This window comes from Colletotrichum phormii (assembly GCF_030913505.1).
Source record: "Colletotrichum phormii strain CBS 102054 chromosome Unknown BDP81scaffold_2, whole genome shotgun sequence".
NCBI lineage: Eukaryota > Fungi > Ascomycota > Sordariomycetes > Glomerellales > Glomerellaceae > Colletotrichum > Colletotrichum phormii.
In genome coordinates this window covers 3,565,216-3,585,323 of record NW_026851444.1, presented here as the reverse complement: position 1 = coordinate 3,585,323, position 20,108 = coordinate 3,565,216, and the positions used below count along the sequence as shown (strand labels likewise).

At 52.7% G+C, this 20,108-nt stretch overlaps 4 protein-coding genes across 4 annotated transcripts; 2 read left to right on the top strand and 2 right to left on the bottom strand.

Annotated features, from left to right (window-relative positions):
• The first annotated feature begins 553 nt into the window (after positions 1 to 553).
• Positions 554 to 5,119, top strand: BDP81DRAFT_94087 (hsp90-like protein). The gene is made up of 6 exons (XM_060596512.1): positions 554 to 821; positions 920 to 2,729; positions 2,785 to 3,911; positions 3,959 to 4,394; positions 4,446 to 4,560; positions 4,614 to 5,119. Exons 1-6 carry the CDS (start codon positions 778 to 780, stop codon positions 4,862 to 4,864), a joined length of 3,783 nt encoding a protein of 1,260 aa, XP_060451132.1. The 5' UTR covers positions 554 to 777; the 3' UTR covers positions 4,865 to 5,119.
• A 3,712-nt stretch (positions 5,120 to 8,831) lies between these two features.
• BDP81DRAFT_308190 (amino acid permease) lies at positions 8,832 to 10,527 on the top strand (the record flags this gene model as incomplete). The annotated part of the gene is made up of 3 exons (XM_060583431.1): positions 8,832 to 9,374; positions 9,438 to 9,597; positions 9,653 to 10,527. 3 exons carry the CDS (start codon positions 8,832 to 8,834, stop codon positions 10,525 to 10,527), a joined length of 1,578 nt encoding a protein of 525 aa, XP_060451131.1.
• A 423-nt stretch (positions 10,528 to 10,950) lies between these two features.
• Positions 10,951 to 17,265, bottom strand: BDP81DRAFT_498558 (uncharacterized protein; the record flags this gene model as incomplete). The annotated part of the gene is made up of 8 exons (XM_060595467.1): positions 10,951 to 13,142; positions 13,196 to 14,793; positions 14,863 to 15,298; positions 15,506 to 15,883; positions 15,924 to 16,145; positions 16,745 to 16,924; positions 17,030 to 17,155; positions 17,221 to 17,265. The coding sequence occupies 8 exons, from the start codon at positions 17,263 to 17,265 to the stop codon at positions 11,409 to 11,411; spliced, it is 4,719 nt and encodes a 1,572-aa protein (XP_060451130.1). The 3' UTR covers positions 10,951 to 11,408.
• A 299-nt stretch (positions 17,266 to 17,564) lies between these two features.
• BDP81DRAFT_468379 (uncharacterized protein) lies at positions 17,565 to 19,702 on the bottom strand (the record flags this gene model as incomplete). The annotated part of the gene is made up of 2 exons (XM_060594480.1): positions 18,962 to 19,702; positions 17,565 to 18,931 (listed from the first exon to the last, which is right to left on the bottom strand). Exons 1-2 carry the CDS (start codon positions 19,404 to 19,406, stop codon positions 17,565 to 17,567), a joined length of 1,812 nt encoding a protein of 603 aa, XP_060451129.1. The 5' UTR covers positions 19,407 to 19,702.
• Between the last annotated feature and the right edge of the window lie 406 nt (positions 19,703 to 20,108).

Here is a 20,108-nt window from a genome sequence, read left to right as displayed (position 1 = left end):
TGCAGAGAGACAAACTACACACTTTCTTCGCCGGCCGCTAAAGTCTAGCGCATCTCAGAATCTCCGAGGGTCCCCCCATCCACGCAAAACGGAGCCAAACGAGGGACGCCCCTCCATTCCACATTCCACCGCCAACTGCCCACCAACACTCACACACACACTTGCACCCACGCGGCACGCCCTCCAGGCTCTAGGTCTCCAGTTGCCCTGTGGGAGCCTGTGGGAGGACGCTGGAAGAACGCCTCAAGGAGGATGCAGAAGCCTGGAACCCCGGTTCCCATGGGTTGGTTGCAATGGCCAATCTCCAAACCGCCCAAAGAACCGGTTTCCCATCCAGGGCAAGGATATGCGCCGCCTTGGCCTGGCCCTGGGCCCTGGCTGCACTACCGTCACACTCAAGTCTTCTCGCTACTGCGCAGTGCGCCGTGGCCCCCCCCCCCCCCCCCTCATCCCTCTCGAACAATGCTCATCCCGGCTTCCGGGATCCCTGCTCCACCTCAGCGGGGAGGGGCGGCATTTCAGTCATGCCCGCCGCCTCACCTTTGAAAGCAAGCATGCTTCTTCTCCTTGATTTGGGTACTTGGATCTGAACTTGATCTGACCTTGCTTACCTTACCTTGACCTGAATTGTTGACGACGAAGGACTACGGCTACGTTGTTGACAACGACAAACAGCATCTTCTCGTCGTTTGTCGTTGCCGTAACTGACATCAAAACTCCTTGTATCATGGGCAGGGACACCTTCATCATCCCACTCTCCAACAACCTGCATGAAGTATGAACAGTATATCAGAAGGTGCCCGTGAATGGGAGACATTCAAGTGCGTATCCCTTCATCTTTCCTAGCTTTGCCTACGCCGTAAAGCTTGGGGGCATGACGCCTCTGGCGGTTCGACAACTGACAAACTCGACTTTCTAGATATGATTCTTTCCACATTCCCAATGCTGTGTTCAACAGTGCCGACCGACCGATCCCCTTCTCATCCATCTCGTCGTCTCCGGATACTGGCCTCACTTCCTTTGCGCAGCTAGGTGCCTTGCGACTAAACGCATCGCGCGCTCTGATCTCGTTATTCGATCGTCAGCACCAGTACATCGTCGCCGAGGCCACTCGGTCAATGCCCCTGTCGCCAAACACCAAGTACACAAAGCAAAACCATCTTTGGCTCTGCGGGACAGCCATCCCTCGCGACTTTGGAATTTGCGAACATGTTTTGATTGGAGCGACCCACGCGGCGCCCAGCAGCCTCTATCCGACAGCACATATCACTGATGAGAACGAACTTCCCGTGTCTGTAGTTCCGGATCTTGCTGCTGACCGTCGATTTTGTAACCGCCCTTACATCGACGCAGCGCCGTACAACCGATTCTATGCCGGTGTTCCCATTCGGTCTCCCAAAGGCATCAACATTGGCGTGTACTGTATCTTTTCCGACACCCCGAGATCTGGTCTCGACATGGACGAGTTGCAGTTTTTGCGCGAAATCTCCCACACCGTAATGGAATATCTCGACGCCAAAAGAGTAAACGAGAGCTACCGCCGGAGCGAGCGCATGGTGCAAGGACTAGGAAATTTCATCGAAGGCAGAGACGACCCAGTGCCGACTGCGAGAACCACGCCTCGAGCGTCTTTGAACGGATTCGAGCCCCCCAGGCTCGCGGTGTCGCTGCCCGATGCGGAGCCGCCGTCACCTAGATCTTCCGAATCCCCTGAGCCCGTCCGCCCGGGCATTAACCCCATCGGGGCAGACTCGAATGATTCTTCAACAAAGGTCGAATCGAGCGACTCGGTCGAGACAACTGCCACGAATGCGACAGTTGCTACCACTACCTCAAGTACGGCGCCGCCCGACCCGCATTTGACAGAAACCATCAAGATCTTTTCGAGGGCAGCCAATGTAATCCGAAAATCTCTCGAAGTAGACGGCGCTTTGTTTCTGGATGCCAGCATCGGCTCTTTTGGTGGCCTTGTGACCGGTCCACGGAGGGCTAGTGAAGTGGCAGATCATACATTCTCCAGCAGCGAGGACAGTCTGTCCGAGCGGTCCGAAGACGTCAATGATAAATGGTGTAAGAGCTTTGGAAGGTCGTCGACGATGGACGACATTGCCAATGGCGTCAGTGCACCACAACTCGGCCGCTTAACTTTGCGCGAAAAGTTCCTCAGGAAATTGCTTCGTCGATACCCCAACGGCAAGGTTTTCAGCTTCGATGAGACGGGTCAATGGTTGTCCGCCGACTACGAGAGCGACGATGCCGACATTACCCCTACGGAAGAACACGATCTGCCCGCAACTCGCCCCGAACAAAAAGCAGCTCATTCTTACTTTACGAGGCGGAACGAGGCCAAGACGATTATTGATATCTTTCCGGGCGCGAGGAGCGTAGCCGTAGTGCCGCTGTGGGATCCTTCAAAAGAACGATGCTTTGCCGGAGGCTTCGTGTGGAGCAAGAGTGCGACTCGGATATTGACGCCTGCAGCGGACCTGCCTTTCTTGCGAGCATTCGGTATGGTCACCATGTCTGAGGTCATCAGGCTGGATGCGGTATTGGCAGAGAAGGCAAAGACAGACATTTTGGGCTCCCTTAGCCACGAGCTTCGGTCGCCGCTCCATGGTGTAGTCGCCGCTGCAGAACTTCTCCACGATACCCAGTTGGATGCTTTCCAGGTCGACGTCATCCACACCATCGAGATCTCGGGCAAGACTCTTCTCGACACAATTGACCACGTAGGTTTTCCCTGACCCTTTCCCAAGTCTGAGTTGACATGCTTACCCGGAATAGTTGCTTGACTATAGCAAGGTCAACACGTATCTCCGAGCTTCCAAGTCTCAGCGCAAAAATAACGGCCCAGGGCGCGGGCTGCGACAGGAAGCGTCAACATCGATCGAAGCTGGTATGATGAGCTTGGTTTCCGACGTCCACCTTGACTTGCTTGTAGAAGAGGTCATTGAGAGTGTGTTCATCGGTTACAGCTTCCACCATATGGTCGCCAACTCTTTGGCGCGCCACGGTTCATCTTCAGGCCCCCCAACACCGGCCCAAGAAAAGCTTGATGCCATTGCGACGTCCGATGGGCTGGGCCACAGGCGGAAATCGTCAGATGCGCCGGCTGCCGCTCTTAAGGACGTTAAGATTCTGGTCGACATCGATCCTAATTGCGCGTGGGTGGTCCACACGAACCCGGGGGCCATTCGTCGCATTGTCATGAATTTGTTCGGAAACGCCCTCAAGTACACAGCCAAAGGATTCATCAAAGTCCACTTGAGGCAAGAGGAGGTCGTGCACAAGACGTCTCGGTCTGCATCGATGGTTGTACTTACCGTCACCGACTCGGGCAAAGGCATTACCGAAGAGTTCCTACACAACGAGCTGTTTACGCCATTCTCGCAGGAAGATGCACTCGCACCAGGTACTGGTTTGGGTCTCAGCCTTGTCAGACAGATTGTGGCAGGCCTCGGTGGCACTATCAGCGTGAAGAGCCAGGTCGGCCACGGGACAAGCATAACGGTATCGATGCCACTGGTGCTGTCGCGTAAAGCGAGCAGTCGGGGGCGCAAATTTTCAGCCGACTTGAATGCCTTGGCCGGAACGCGACTATCGGTGCGTGGTTTCAGTAGGGGACTTGAAGATTCGGAAGAGCTTCGCGCCGGTGGACTGGATCTTCCTGTGGAGAGCTTGCCATTCAAGTGGATGGATCTCAAGCTCAACGAAGACAGTCGAAGTGCGTCCAAGACGGATCTGATGGTTTGCAGCGAGGAGGCGTTCAGACGTCTCGGTCTCTCGGAGACTGGAGGTGTTGAAACCCCGCTCGTTGTAGTCTGTGGTAATGCCGAGTCTGCCCAGAAGCTGGCAACCTCATACAGGCGCTCCCTTCGCCATGAGGCCGTCATGGAGTTCATAGCCCAGCCGTAAGTCGTTCGCTTCTATCCGAAGAGTAAAGCTAACTATGATTTAGTACTGGTCCCAGAAAGGTTGCAAAGGCTCTGGCTTGTGCACTTGACCGCTGGAAGCAAAGACAGCCTACGAAGACAATACCCGTCAGTCCTCTGTCGGATGCCTTTCCAGGACCTGTTCCGTCGCCCCGCGCCCTGAAGTCGGATGCCCTCTTGACGAGGCCGCGAGCGCAATCCGAGTCGGTCAAAATGGTGCGGGTCGCCTCGCCTGCTCCTGAGATCGTATCTCAGTCACCAGGTGACAGCTGGATCGCCAATACCAACGATTCCAACTTCACTCTGACGCTCCCCTTCCGCCCGGCCGCCTCGGCAGCGGCGCCAGCTACTTCAACAGCTTCAGCCAGGGGCAGTATGAACTCGAGCATTAGCCCCTCTACCGGAACCGTGAAGTCCCCGCTGGAGTTCCTTTTGGTGGACGACAATCCGATCAATCTCAAGGTTCGTTCATCTATGACAAACGACGCTGGGAATTGAGGCTAACGGACACAGATTCTATCGGCATACATGAAGAGGCTGCAAAAAAGGCATGCTACTGCTTCCAACGGCCTTGAGGCCCTCCAGACTTATACGTCTAATCCGCAGAGGTTTTGCTGCATTCTCATAGGTATGAGTCGGTGTGGGAGGCGATAGACATTGGCCATGACTAACGACTCACAGACATAACGATGCCTGTAATGGACGGGCTCGAAGCTACAAGGCGCATTCGGAAATTTGAACGAGCACACAACCTTCCACCCGTGACGGTTATTGCCATCACGAGTCTGGGATCGGCCGGCGCTCGGCAGGAGGGTTTCGCGAGCGGAATGGATCTATTTTTGACACGACCAGTGACCATGACAGAACTGGTCCAAATATTGAAACAGAGGAAACTAGTGGATGAGGCGGCGGAAAAAGAGGTTCTGTCCTAAGCAAAAAAGGGCCTCAGGCGTTGTAGACGGGTGTGACTTGCGTATTGGGGCGACAATATGGCCTTGCATGGGCTTCTTTCTTCTTGTTATTTGGTCGAGTTTCGCAAGGCGTTTGGGAGGGATACGATTTGATGGATTGGTCCTGCATAGGACCTAGAAGCGCTCGAAAACGGGGTTTGTCTCTTTTTATTTTATTTTTATACGGCCATTGGTACGAACAAGTTTGATGAAGGGTATGGCGCCGTTGGGAGGTATCACAGATGACGATCGGTGCCGAGACAGTACAGGAGTGCTTAGTACGGGGTCGAAAAGAAAAGCTGGCTCAGTGCAGTCGGTATGAAGATTCTATTTTTTGGTATTCTGGACTCGTGAGACTATGTGATTCGTGATTCTCGGACGGCTCCGGAGCGCACGACATCGCCAATTGTGTTTCGTTCGCTGTACCGCAAACGAGACTTTTGTTGTGGTTCAGGAACCGCAACAATGTATTGTTCTAGATAAAATGACAGTTTAGTGGCGCCCAAGTAGCTCGTGAAGCGAAGGATCGAGACGTGAAGATCTAGAAGCGTTCTTGAACATTTCTTTTAACCTGGCGTTTTCGGGTGATTTGGAACTCGGACTCAGGCTAGGACCATTGACAACTATCGGAAGGTGCCGATGGCTTTTTTGGCAGCTGGCTTGTCCGTTATTAGAGTCGAGCGAAATAAGCAGATAAGAATAGGAACAGGGGGCTGAGCGTTGGTGATGTGGACGTGCGGGACCTCGGCTTTTGCCCGGCATGTTGGGGCTTTTGGGTTTGCTTGTTTGGATGCGATTCATTTTAAAGGATTTGGCATTAGAATTGGGATTGGGATAGTTTGGATAGTCAATGACTTGAATCCGACACAAGAATCGGGCCGACGATTTCTCGAGGCCTTTCCCAATGCTCCCATTTGCCATGTTCATCGCAGTCCGCAATCCATCATTTGGCAAGGGGGAAGACCGAGTCCACTGATAAGGCTTCACTCGCCCGGGACACGGGTTGACCCCTACGCGTCCACGTCGGGCCTCTGTTATCTTTGGTGGGTGTGGTCAGGGGCGCATGATGAACGGTCGCTCCGGGATGCAGAGATAGCTACCCGGGCTCTTGTCTGCAAGTCTGCACTGCAGTGGTTGCAGTGGTTCGTTGTTGGACGGACAGAGGCTGACTGGTCAACTCACCTCCTACGACTCTACATTTTGCGCTCTTGATGTCAACCGCCATCACGTTTTTCGCAATGTTGCTGTTTTCTGCTCTTTCATTCACGACCACGCTCCCTTCCGAAGCCCAGATTCCCGCTTCCGAGAAGAGCCGTCTCTTATCAGAGGGACGAGTGGATTCGGGTATCCATTTCTCCACTGCGATTGTATTTGTCACCGGGGAGGGGGAAGGGGGCCTGTGGGCTGTGGGCGAGCCCAATCTTGCGGGGTTGGATTTCCACGTTGAGGAGCATTGCCGGTGTGGATGTCGGCGAACATCGTGAGGAATTCAAGGTGAGCTTCTAAGGATAGAGAGAGTACCTTGCGTTTCGGGACTGGTATGGGACAATGGTACGCAGGCAGGTAGGACGACATTAGAACACTGGAGCCATGGCAATCTGAACCGTGTGCCCGGGTAGTCCGACCTGCGATGTCCAGAAAGGGCATCGTTCTATTGCCGGGGGAGGCATCGATTCACAGGCAATGGTTCGACAGCCAGCTGATAAGATTTGGGGGAACGAAGACGACGACGAGACGAAAGCCAACGCGGTAAGGATCGTGATAGGACGAGATAGCGGGTGGCACGACACCCTCTTGCATCTCCTCACTGCTGGTCGTTCCTCTGCGTACGCGAAATGCATGAGCACCGCTGCACCACGTGAGCCACGTCTATCTCCAGCGCGCTCCCTCAGCCCGGTTCCATCCAAAGCATCCATCGACGCCGCCAAGCCCGTTTTCCCCAAAGTGATCGACCTCTTCGTTCTGTTGCAGCGAGTGTTCCATTGCAGCCAACGCTTTCAATGGGCTACCCAGGAGAAGGAGGGGGAAGAGGTGCATGATGGGGTGGGCAATGACATCACGAGCAACACGAGCTGGAGAAACAAGCCTTTTTGGCGAGGTGACCTTTCCTCTTGCCTTATGGTTTTACCGCGCTGTAAGCTGTGGTTACCCTATAACCGATCAATTCCTGGGGAAAGACGGACTGGCTTGGAACGTGGGAAGATGGAGTTTCAAAGATCATAGGACGCCAACACCGCGCTCCCGATAGGAGGAGTGTTTAACCCCCTCTATGCTTCTCCGAGTTACCCGGAATCTAGTCGTTTTTCACGAACAGACAAACGCGGACGGTTATCTTCAACCTCACGATGAAGTTGACGAGAGGCTCACTAGGTGGGAGATAGAGATGGCGAAGTCACTGATACACAGAGTCTACACACCGCGGTTAAACATGATTCAGCATCCCAGCCGTCAGGCAAGGCGAGACTACCAGAAATGGGTGTGTCCTGGTGCTGTCTGGGTTATGTCCTGATACGCACGAACCAACGAACCAACGAACCAAGCGGCGCCCCAAAGTGGTGGTGACGGTTATAGTGGTGGTAGCTCGACACGCACAAGGCTAGGGAACACGCTTACCACACCCCAGGGACCCAAACTGGCCTGTCATCGTAATCAATCATCAAAGGCCGCCCCGAGCTGCCAGCCTGCTAAAGATAATCGCGGTCCCGGAGGTGGGTGGTCCCCTTGTCTGGGTTTTCCCTCCTCGAGGCTCGTTACCGGCTGGCTGCACCCAAAACCGCCCCCGTCTGTCAAGGCGCCACAATCAGGTTTCCCACTTTAGATGGTGGGTACGTAGATAAAGACGATCATCAGAGTGAAGCATCAATTCATGCCATAGGCAGTGTGACAAGACTAGAGTTTAGACGTTGTTGAATGTTCTAGACAATGAACAATCATTGAACAGGCGGAACCACGAATTCGAATACAACAAATAGCCCAGACAACTCGGCTTCAGCCCAAGAAGCTTGGGCAAGCTGAGAGATCCACTGATCGTGAGCTGTGCATCTCGGCGAGTTTCCACTTTCTCTCCTCACTTCCGTCAGGTCCTTGCGGGGCGTGGGGGAAACGAGGAGGCGGACAATTCGTCTGTCTCTTTCAGACTCTCTCGGCTTTCTTACTGGCAGTCTGGCAATTGGCAAATGGAAGTGAAGAGGAGCAAAAGATTAGCGCATCGTCTTGAACGAGAGAGCTCCATGCCCAGGCCGGGGCCCCCCCTCACCAGCTATCCTACCACCACCCCGGCCCCGGCCGCAGCCAGGCCCTCCCGTCCGTTTCTTGTCGCATTGGACGTAGCCGCGCTTCTGTGTCATTTGAATGTGTGTGTGACTCGCCCCGTCCCCGTAGATGGTACTGGGCCGGGCTTGCTTCAAGCTTGACTGCCGGATAGACTAGTCTAGTCTGTACCCTGGACCGAGACCACTCTTCTTGCGTGTGTTGAACGTGGTTTAGTTCTAGTCCGTAAGAAAGCTGATGGAGACATTGGAGAGAGTCTGGGCTACTAAAGAATGGCTTAGTCCCCTTTTCTTACCACGCACCTCGGTTCCCATGTAACGCACGCGGTCTTTTTCTTCACTGCCAAAAAGACGCGGTTCTACCCTTTTCTCGTGGAGTGTGTGTGTGTCTGTGCCAACATTTTCATTACGTTCATTTAATACTCCCTCCTCCATTGACCCATCCTCCTCCCCCGCAAACTCGTCCGTCTACCCCGTCCCGTCGAGAAACGTCACCGAACGAGGCTGTCCGAATCCGGGGTTCTACAACAACCACCAACAAAAGCATTGAGTGACGTCTACTCCTACATACCCCAATCGACTCCCTGCGGTTCGATTGAGTCTTCCGCCACCCGTGGACTGACACCACACGATATCTTCAACTGAACACTCACGATCACCACCGACTAAACACCATAAACATGGAGGAAGCGGCCCCCCGCGTCTCCGCCGACCAGGCCCTCGCCCGACTGGGCTACAAGGCCGAACTCCCGCGCAACCTGTCCATGATGTCCATTCTCGGCCTCTCCTTCGCCATCATGGCCGTGCCCTTCGGTCTCAGCACCACAATGTACATCACCCTGACCAACGGCCAGGCCGTCACCGTCCTCTGGGGCTGGGTCCTCGTCTCCATCATCTCCCTCTGCATCGCCGCGTCCCTCGCCGAGATCTGCGCCGTCTACCCGACCGCCGGCGGCGTCTACTACTGGTCCGCCATGCTTGCGCCCGCCGGCTGGGCCCCGCTCATCAGCTTCGTCGACGGGTGGCTTACGCTCGTCGGCAACTGGACTGTTACCCTGAGTATCAACTTCAGCGGTGCGCAGTTGATTCTCAGCGCGATTAGTGTTTTCAACGAGGACTTTGTCGCCAATGAGTGGCAGACTGTGCTCTGCTTCTGGGCTGTCATGTTGGTTTGCGCTGGAGTGAATGCGTTTGGATCGCGGTACCTGGATCTGATCAACAAGGTAAGCTTCGCCTACCCCGAGTTATTGGGACCAGAATAAGCGTGCTGACGATGTATCGAATAGGTCTGTATCTACTGGACTGGTGCTTCCGTCCTCATCATCATGATCACGATCCTGGTCATGGCCCCGAGCAAGAGATCTGCCGAGTTCGTCTTCACCCACTACGACGCCTCTGCGAGTGGATGGGCTTCCGGCTGGTCATTCTTCGTTGGTCTGCTCCAAGGTACGTTGACAAACAACCTCACCACAAGGAACAAGCCAATTGACTCTTTTCCCAGCTGCCTACACCCTCACCGGCTACGGCATGGTCGCCTCCATGTGCGAGGAAGTCCAGAACCCCGAACGCGAAGTCCCCCGCGCCATCGTCCTCTCCGTCGCCGCCGCCGGCGTCACCGGTGTCATCTACCTCATCCCCATCCTCTTCGTCCTCCCCGACGTCACCATGCTCCTCGAGGTCGCAAACTCCCAGCCTATTGGCCTCCTCTTCAAGACCGTCACCGGCTCCGCCGCCGGCGGCTTCGGTCTCCTCTTCCTCATCCTCGGCATCCTCATGTTCGCCGGCATCGGCGCCCTGACCGCCGCCTCCCGCTGCACCTACGCCTTTGCCCGCGACGGTGCCATCCCCGGCTACAAGCTCTGGGCCCGCGTCAACCACAAGCTCGACATGCCCCTCTGGGCCCTCGGTCTGTCTACTGGTGTCGACATGATCCTCGGCTGCATCTACTTCGGCTCCAGCGCCGCCTTCAACTCCTTCACTGGTGTTGCCACCATCTGCCTTTCTACCAGCTACGGCGTGCCCGTCCTCGTGAACCTCATCCAGCGCCGCCGCGCCGTCGCCAACTCGCCCTACCCGCTCGGCAAGTTCGGCACCGCCATCAACTGCATCTGCATCGTCTGGATCTGCTTCGCGGTCATCATCTCCTGCATGCCCGTCAGCTTGCCCGTCGACGCCTCGACCATGAACTACGCCTCCGTCGTATTTGCCGGGTTCGCCTTCATTGCTATTACGTGGTACTTTGCCTACGCGAGAAAGAACTTCCACGGACCCCCGGTCGCCAAGGAGGAGTTCCAGCCTGGGCCGGAGGGCACGCTGGAGGGAAAGATTCCGGGAAATGTTGACTCGGAGACGACGGCGAGTACGGAAAAGAAATGATTCTTTTGGCTTTCTTTGTTTTGAGATTTGAGTAGAAGCTGATTGGTTTGTGGGATCAGTTGGCGTGTACGTAGAAGTTGATTTGCCTTTTGTTATGATACCAATTCGGAATGGCTCTTGAGGGTTCGTTCTAACCAAATTCTATTGAGACCGCATTCATTTCATCTACTCCTCATTACTCCGGTGCTTCCATCAGGCTTCAGTTATAAGTCTGCATGGAACGCGCCATGGCGTGAACAGTCAAGCTTTATGAGTCGACCCCATCAGTCCCCAATGTACTTCCCATGGGCGTCAAAAGGCCGGGCTCCTGGCAAGAACTTCATGATCAGCAATCGAGCTGTTTGATCTACCCATGCCATTGTGAAGTCATTCACCGATGTTATCAGCCCTTCTTGGCGCGTCGAGGGGGCTGGAGTGAGAAGAGGCGGTAGGTAGAAGAGTCGGTGCCCGTTCCAAGCAATCCAAGTCCCCGTTGAGTCGAGTGTAAAGCCATGCCACTTTGCTGATCTAAGAACTGGCGCCGGATCTTTTGAAAGTGGGGAGCTTCTTCGAGTTGAGCAACCTCAATTTCCCCTTGTTCGTCGACAAAAGCCGCTTGTCTAGGGGAAAGATGACCTCCCCGGTACCGGTGCCAGTCGCGATGACGTCGAGACAAGCCCCTGAAGAGGTTCTCCAAATGCGAATCGTACCGTGCTCATCAAGACATGCGAGCCTGTGGGAGTCGGGAGAGAAAGATATAAATTGAATCCCTGGTGTGTAAGTGTAGACTTTAGTATAAGAGCCATCTCGTCTCGTCGTAAATCTTTTTTTCTTTCTACACCATATCGTAATCGCGAGCGAAATTCCAGTCGATGAAGCGATGTATTTCGAGTTGGGTGAAGCTAGAAGCCTTTGATCGATCCTTCCCCCCTGCCATGTGGGCATATTGCATCAGATTCGTCGCCAGAGGGTGTCGAAACTCTTATCAGACCAAATATATCCGTATCACAGGACACAACATAGTCAGATTTCATCAGGGAGTGCGGCGAGCAGCAATTCTCGAAGATCTGGCCCCGAGAGAGTCCATAAGCCGAGAAGAAGTAAACCTCACTGTTGTAGCGAGTGCTAAGCAACAGGTATGTCGAGTCGTGTGAGATTGTGAAGCTCATCGCTGTGTGATTCGGAGTGAAATTCGCGCCTAAGCTCCAATGTCCGTGACCGTCACATCCCCAGTATAGCAACTCCGATTTATGTTGCTGGACCAATGTCCTGCCATTGCTTGACAGTCTAGCCAGTGATGCCCCGACAATGGAAGAAAAGCTCCATGTCGTACCAATGTAATGAGCCGGGCAACGGGAGTTTGCGGCTAACCACAAACGCAGATGTTCACCAGCGCCACCGACCTCAGAATGTAGAGAAATGATGAAGCCCGGGTTTTCGGGAAAGATACGACACGCCACGGCGCTGTCTGTCGACGTTGTTGAGGCTTTCTCCCACATATTCGTGGCTGGCTGTTCGAGTTGCTCGACGGACCAGAGAGTACATGTAGCAATTTGAATGTCTGCTACAGCGAGGAAATTGCCATCTGGCGACAGTGCTAGAGTAAGCTCGTTCGCACGCGTATCGTGTGGGTACCTTTTGTAGAAGACTTCCCGGACGGTGTGGTTCGACTCGAAAGATCGGATCTCAATACGATGGTGTTTCTGACAGAGTGCTACCAGTCCCGATGCGGGCGAGAAAGCGCTGTGTATATACGGAAGAGAGTCCATCTTGACGGTCTGAGTGTAGACGCCTTGACTACAGCACCAGAACCTAACTGTCCCATCGCATGTTCGAGACAGTAAGATCCCAGATGGTAGGAATAACACCAATAACACATTTTGGGAATCCTCCAGTGCCTGGAGACACGTGCCACCATGAATCGACCAGATTTTGATATAGCGTCCGGCAGATCCAGCCACTAGCTTTGAATCTTGCGACACTGTGATTGATGGACGAAGCGAGTCTTTGCCGTCGATGGTTCCGAGGAGCCTGAAAGCTTTCCCTTCAAGAGATATCAGCCCATATTCGACAGCTAAACCCCAGGACGCGATAGCCACCGTGGCCGAGCATCGAGATATGTCCAATGATACGATTTTTTGTCTCGTCGAAGCAGTCTCCTGGACCAATTCCCCTGATTCCGCAAGATGGATCATCAATGAATAGGTGGATGAAGATGCAACTCGCCTTGAGTCGCTGAAGAAAGCTAGAGCGATGACAGCATCCTTATGTGCACGTATGACCTGCAACAAGGTACCAGTGAGAACTGTGCGAATTACAATTGTTCCATCCGATAGTCCCAATGCCAGGAGCTTTTCGTTGGGCGAAAAGCACAGCGAGTAAAGATATGTAGACGTCTTATCCGCGATACGGAATGAATGGAGTTGTGAAGTCCAGTTTGAACCCACAGCGGGCTGCATCGAGATGAATTTCGGAATCCACTTCTTGAATATTTTACGGACCACACTACCGCTAGGAGCGAAGAGAAGTGCAGAAAAGTAGACTTGACGAGGAAAAGCTTCGAAAGACAAGATTTGGCTCGTCAAAAAGCTCTTGATGTCTTGTATCAGGTCCCGAAGTAAACCGGGGTCGTCAGCCTAAGCAAGCAACGTCAATGTCTACCCAAATGAGAAGTCGAGATTGAGCGTACCATTTTGAGAGACAGTAACGCATTGGCGAATTCTATGGATTTTGTTGCAGATCCCAGAATAGCCAATGCCTCGATCCAGTGAAGAAAGTGAACTTTGAGAAATTGGTGGACATGGTCGTCAGCTCGCAGTGCGTACTGAGCTTGAGTGAGATGTCCGACCCAGTGGAGACAAGCATATTGAACTTGAGATGGCAAGCGATCATTGATCAGCTGTGTCGGTATTTCTCCCAATTCAGTACCCGGAGATAAGTCACAACAGTTCTCCCGCAGGGGCTCTCGAGTGTGAAGCAGCTCTAAACTGGCGAGACCGAGTCTCCTGTGGCATGCGACCCTGTTGATGCGAAAGACTCCTGCTCCTGCACTTAGCAGAAAGTCTCGGAACGACGTGTGAAACAATTTCAATGGTTGATGCTTCTCTCTCCTTGTGTCGATGATTGACCGCAACGCCGCAAGAAAAGAAGTAATGGCATCTGGTTCGACGGCAAGCATTGCTCCTAAGGCTTGAGTGCTCAACAGCCTCTTGAGCAGGATGATGGTGCCAACAATCTCACTGAATCTCGCAAGTATGACGGCTTGTTCTGACTTCCTTCTTTTGATCAACAGGCCTTCAAGTACTGGGAGGTAAGTTTCCTCTAGCTTGTCGTTGATCGTAGTACCGCCATTGGCACTTTGGTGTTCAATTGTCCGCATCAATTGGGTCTCCGGGCTACCGAGTAGTGAATCTTGTATAAAGCGGCAAGCGGTTGCCGCGAAAATGAATAGCGGAGTGGCTTTCTGTATCAGAGTCTGAAGTCTTTCAGCACCCGGCCAGTCTGCGTCAAGCGTGGCGTCGTGTTCTGCATTCCAATCCTCTCTTATGTTGCTTAGTTCGTAATCGAGGAACACTCCTATATCATGGTCAATGGTGTCCTTGGACACCTCATGAAGGATAAATTCCCTATACGACCCCAAAATTGGACGGCATGCGAAATGCACTGCTGTATCCGGTCGACTGGTGATGAAGACCTTGATTCTGCAGAAGCTGATTTCAGCAAGCTCATGCAACATGGGGATTAGGAGTTTTACATCTCCTTTGTTGTCGCACTCGTCAAGGGCATCAACTATAATGATACTAGATAGGACACTCCCAGACCCTTTGTAGGCATTTTCCAGAGGGCCAAGGAACAGCTTGTCGAACTGCTCCCGCAGGTTCTTGTGGGAAATATCGTCCTGATCCTTGATCGCTTGAAGGACATACGGTTTTAGCTCGCTTCGATGAGTGACGAGTTGTCGAGCTATAGTGCCGAAAAAGCCTGAGCCGTTGCTGCGGTCACTTTCTCCCCTTTTGAAGAAGAATGATGCGCCAAGAAGCTTCAGACTGTCGAGACGTTTTGCTATGGTGCGAGAAATGGTGGACTTCCCGGTTCCAGCCAGTCCGCTAAGCCAGAACATGCGCTGGTCGTCGAAGTCCCCAGCCCACGTATTTATACGATGGAGAAGATCCACGCGTGTATTCTCTAGACACTCTGGCTCATTCTGATCGTCGTAAGTATCGAAGCATGCACCCTGTGAGACTTTCAACTTGGCAAGGGTGTTGTGGCCAATGTGCGTTTCGAAGTCTGAAAAGTCTTTCCCGGTATGAATTCTTAGAATAACGAACTCCTTAGTGAGGTAAATACGTTACTTACACTTAGACAACTCGTCTGAGATTCTCTCTTGCTCCTCGAGTTTGGCTCTTGATATCCGGCAAATCAAAGCTTTTGCATAAGCAGCAGCAACCAAAGCTGCATAGCCTTGCCAAACATCGTTCTTGTGAGTATCGCAATAGTCGCAAATTCCTTTGACGACAATACACGGGAAATGGTTCATCAAGCCCGCAGCCTCCATCTCAAAGCACAGAATGTCATGATCCTTTACTAGCTTGTCTCGAATGAAAGCATTCTTTATGAGCTGGTTAGCCGATGTGACTAGGCCGTAGTGTATTGCAGGTCGCCGCGGATTCGCTCGAGATTGTCTCTGAACGAAGGAGTCGGGGTGCAGGTTGGGATGAGGTTGACCATCGTCATGGACAATCTTACTGCGATACAAGTTGTCCAGGTGGACACCTGGGCGACCAAACTTTCCCTAGATGTCTGGATATAGACGTCCCTCGACTTCTTGTTCCAGCAAGCCAGGTTGAAGCATGAGTTCTCCTTTCAAAGCGTTGACGGCGGTCCGGATAGCGACAGGGGGTTGGTCGAGATGTCCCCGAATGTGAAACTCTCGATCTTGTATGGTCTTCCCATAGTCGTACTGTAATACACCCCCGTAGCCCCGTCCTGGAGAGCTTACCACGACGTCGCCTAGCCTGATGTCGTTTTTGCTGCTAGGCGCACCACCACCAATGCCGACCATGAGCCCGACCCTCACATTTTCAAAGGTATGCAGCATATCTCGTCCTACCTCCGCAGCGGAGGTCGTTCCGTATTCTCCCTCGGGAAGAACTGCAATGACAACATTATGCGACCCTATGCGACCCAGCGCATTGTTATCGTGTTTTGATACCGACAATGGGTCCTCGTGGATTTCGTCCAAGAACAGTTGGGCAACCGCAAATTCGGTTGCGATCGCGCAGATCCATCCGACGGTGTACTTTCGGGGGTCGGAAATGATTGTGTGAGACAGGCTTCGATGACAGATCCCGAAAACCAGGTATTTGAAGACATTAAACTGAGTTTTTCTACTTCACTTTTGTCCCCGAAAATGGTACCGAGAGCTCGGGACTCGTGACGAAGTTGAACTCCCAATTGAAGCAAAGGAAAGAAGGGGGAGGTAAGACACCGGTCAAGCTAGGGGGCTCAATGTCTTTTAAGCAGACAGCGGAGGCCAGTGAGCTGAAAAGCACCAAATTTTCATGCGGCGCAGTCACATGAAGCCACCAAGAACAAAGTCGTACTGCACACTTCATTGGCTGCCAGAGCGAGGCTCCCTGCTAGTCATAGTTCCATGTAGATAGCGGTGAATATACACGAGTGACCGCGAATGGGCTTACTTGGACGCGATAAGTATTTGAAGGACGCCGAAGTATTGATGCTATGTTCACTGAGCCCAGGTATTTAAGGTAGACTACCAATAACTTCAAAAAAGAAAAAAAGTTGTTGAATTACCTAAAGCAGTTTATGCTCAACCAGATCAGAGATACTGGTCATCTTTGGTGCTTTCCCCAGTCATTCAATCATAAGCCTGCCACGTTTGAGACATTTGAAGCCCCTCCACCAAGGATCCAAGTCTTCCATCGATGGCAAAACCATCGGTCTCTAGCCTCTCAAATTCGACATGGAGACTGTCCAAGGGCAGTGAGAAACACTCTATGAACTCTCCTTCCTCCAAGCGCGGCTTTGGTTTGCGGTTTTCCTTTGCCCGCATGTCAATATCCACATGGACCATCACAGAACAGGAGCTAAAGGGAGTAAGCACTCCAACGATGAGATTTGGCAAGGATTGAGAGTGACAAACTTGGAGAAGCCAGGGGCTTGTAGGACATTAGCACTCAAGGTCGTTAATGCAGCTCAGATTGGCTTGGTGACTTACCACCGTAAAGCCTGGGACGATTTCCAGGATTCGGCTTGACGGTGCCGACTTATCCTGTCTCTTCAGCGAGTTCGCGGACCGCACACTGCTCGATCGTTTCATTTTTGTCGACCAGCCCCGCGGGAAGCTCGATGCAGACTTTGCCCACAGCTGGGCGAAACTGTCGCTGAAGAAGAAATTCTGGGCCAGTGTCTTTCTTTATCACGGCAATGATGTGGACCGCGTCGACGGAGCTGCCTGCCGCGCGCGTCTTTCTCTCTACTCCCTCCAAGACGCGCTCCTTACCATCGACGTCTCTGTACTTAATCCTAGACGACCGGTTAGATCCGTTGAGCTCTGTAGCTCCATCCAAAATACTCGTCTAAGGGATACCGACTTGACCAATGTCATCCATTTGGCATCTCCAATCTCCTGTAGGATGAATCGTTAGCCGTGTTTGTTGATCCAGGATGTCAATTAAACTTCCTGCGCCTTACCAGAGGCTCAGATGAAACTACGTGAGGATTCAATTTGTCTGCCATGTTGAGTACGCAAGTGTTCCGACGTATGCAAGCCTGGATTGATGGAGATCTTCAATGTGGTCTTCTTTACCATTCACACCGTTCAAGCATGGAGGGGTAAAAATTGGTGGGGTGGAGGGGCAAGCCAAAAGTACGGGGTTGCATCTTCAGTCAAAGGAGGCGCGTTTAATTGACTCTGACCTGGGGACACGAGTTGCTGGGGTTCGGGAGGCTGGTATCATGTATTTCCGTCACTCTTTAGCTTCATCCAAAGCTTTGCTTTTAACACAGTCTTTCCCGGATCTAAATTTGGTTGGTACTCAGTCCGCCGGGCGCCATCGGAAAGGGTTGTTCTCTTGAAGGTGCCACACATAGGCTTGAGCCGCGAGACTCAAGACGCGGTACTCATCTTCACCCATCTCATGACACTCGGCCCCAGACAGACTTATCAAAGCCATGATTTTGAGCGACGCCAAACCCTGCTCTCCACGCTGCTTCGGGTCGGTCTTGCGCCGCAACATGTCCAGTGCCTCCTCCCACGTGCCCTGAACCATCTGGACAGAGCTAAGACTGAGTTCTATCTCCCTATCTCCAAGGAAAACGCCCAAGCCGTGAGAGCTGAGACGCACATTCGAAAGTGTGAGCCGGTGAAGGTTCGGCCATGGTTGTGTTTGAATAAACCAGTTGAGATGCCATGGTCCTTGCGCACCTATCTCGATGGTGTCTGCGTCGCGGCTAAACTCTTCCAAGTCGATCGAGATGCGCTCTATATTGTCCGTCATGGTAAGAACACTGAGAAGCTTCCCACAGCCTTCAAAGCCGGCCGCATCGTCAAACTTAGGCCAGGTGACCTGGGGTCTTCTGGAATTGCCGTCGCTGAGAATGTATTTGCTCGTGAAGTCGAGGCACCGGAGCCGTTCAGTGACCAAAGTGTATTCATCTATTGTCGGCTCATCCCTCACCTGATCAAACGCATCCCAGAGGTGCATCGGAGTGACTTTCACAGCGAATCGTGTCAGGAAAACATTGGTAGCGCCGAGAATGCCTGGAATAAATCCGAGGGGCCGTCGAGCGCAGATGAGGTCGTCTTCTAGCTCATCAACCCCTTTCGCCGCGTGCTCCCAACGGTAGGGAGTTATGAGAAATTGGTACAGCTCATCTTCGTTGACGAGGGCGTCTCCCTCAGGTGGGGTCCACTGAGGTTCGAATGTGTCACTCATCTCCAGTCTCGTGGCGTTCGGCATCCGTTTCATTGCGAATGATACCGTATCTGAGAAGCTGTGCCATCTGTCATCGTGAAGGTGTTTCTGCTCCGCCTCAAGGCGCGCATATGTGTCGTATGCTTTCCCAATCAGGCTTTCGTGGAATGGATCTGAAAGCTCCCGATCCCACGGTTGATTGTCCGTCAACCTGTCTAAGAGATCGAATATCGCCTGAAGTTTCTCCTTTGCTCCGTCAGACAACATGTCTTTGTGCGACATTCCATGCCAAAGTTCCCGTTCGAATAGATTCTCAAGCCTTTGCTTCGCCATGAGAATGAACTTTTCCTGTGCGTACGCCGCGAGTCCATCGTAGAAGCCCAGCGCGATACGGATGCAGCGCACGCCTCGTCCGATACTCGCATGTCGAGAAATCGCATTCAATCGATCGAGAGATTTTCGTGTGACGTGTACAGTGACGGTGGGAACTTAGTAAGGTGATGCTGCTTCGCACAAACGTCTGCAGGTCAAGCGAAGAGACTTGAGGGCTTCGATGTCTACCTTGCGCCTCATGTGTGGTTGCGACCAGGTGAAGTCGCTCTCCTGCGCCGACACGCTGTCGACATGAGAACATATTTGATCTAGAAGCTCAAAAGGCAATTCCAGAAGCCTGCTGTTCGTTGGATTGAGAATGTTTCGAACATGTGCTCGAAGGGTGAATCCATGTTCGACAAAATCCGAGTAAGGGCCGACTTCGTCTGGTTTTGCTCTCTTCCGTGCTTTCCAGTCCTCCAGGCTGAGTTCCGGGTGGTGGTTGATAATCTTCTTGAAGGTCGGGTCAACTTCAATCAACCGCCGGTAGAGTCTAGAAAGTTCTTGGCTTGGGTTGGTGTTCGGCTCTTCCACCGCTGTTTGATTGATGGCTGCGGAAACATTCCGCATATCAAACGTGAAAGGTGCCATTCTTGGGCATACTACGCTCGCTGCCTGCGGAATCCTACTCCCTGCCTTTGGAAAGTTTTAACAGAGCGTCGACTTAGTTTCGAGGGCCGAGGTTATTCCATTTGAGGGCATTGTTTTGAGATGCTGGATGTTTTTGGAGTTGTGAACAAGGAACAGCAATCTGAGTTTGGGCAGGGCGTGTCGCGTCTTGACGCGTGACGTCACGTGAAATCGCCCTCACCACTTTGTGAGCGAAATCTTCGCGGAGACTCTTTATGCTGACCTTCAGATGTCGGAACATGCCAAATGGTGAAATGAAAGGTGGCTTCCTTGATTTGATCAAAGAGGAGAACCGATCGCTGTGTCGATGCTTGTCTGACACTCACACCCATGCGTACATGCAGAATACAAACTCCGAATTACTCACGCAATCCTCGCGAAGAGCAGTCGACAAGGAAGAGATCAAATTTGTCAAGATGAGGGGGCGATGACAAAGCTGCTTTACATTTCAGGTTGGATATAATTCGAACCTGGCTGCGAACTTTCAAATCCAACCCGAGCATGATATCAGATTATCACACGTAGACAATCCTTTCGATACTTCGTCGCGCCTAGTATTCCCTATACCGGCGCAGGTTGTATCGCATTTCGTACTCTCCCGTCTCATTATTATCCCATTGACTGCTGCTTAACGTCAGCGGAGCCGTACCCATATTAATACCC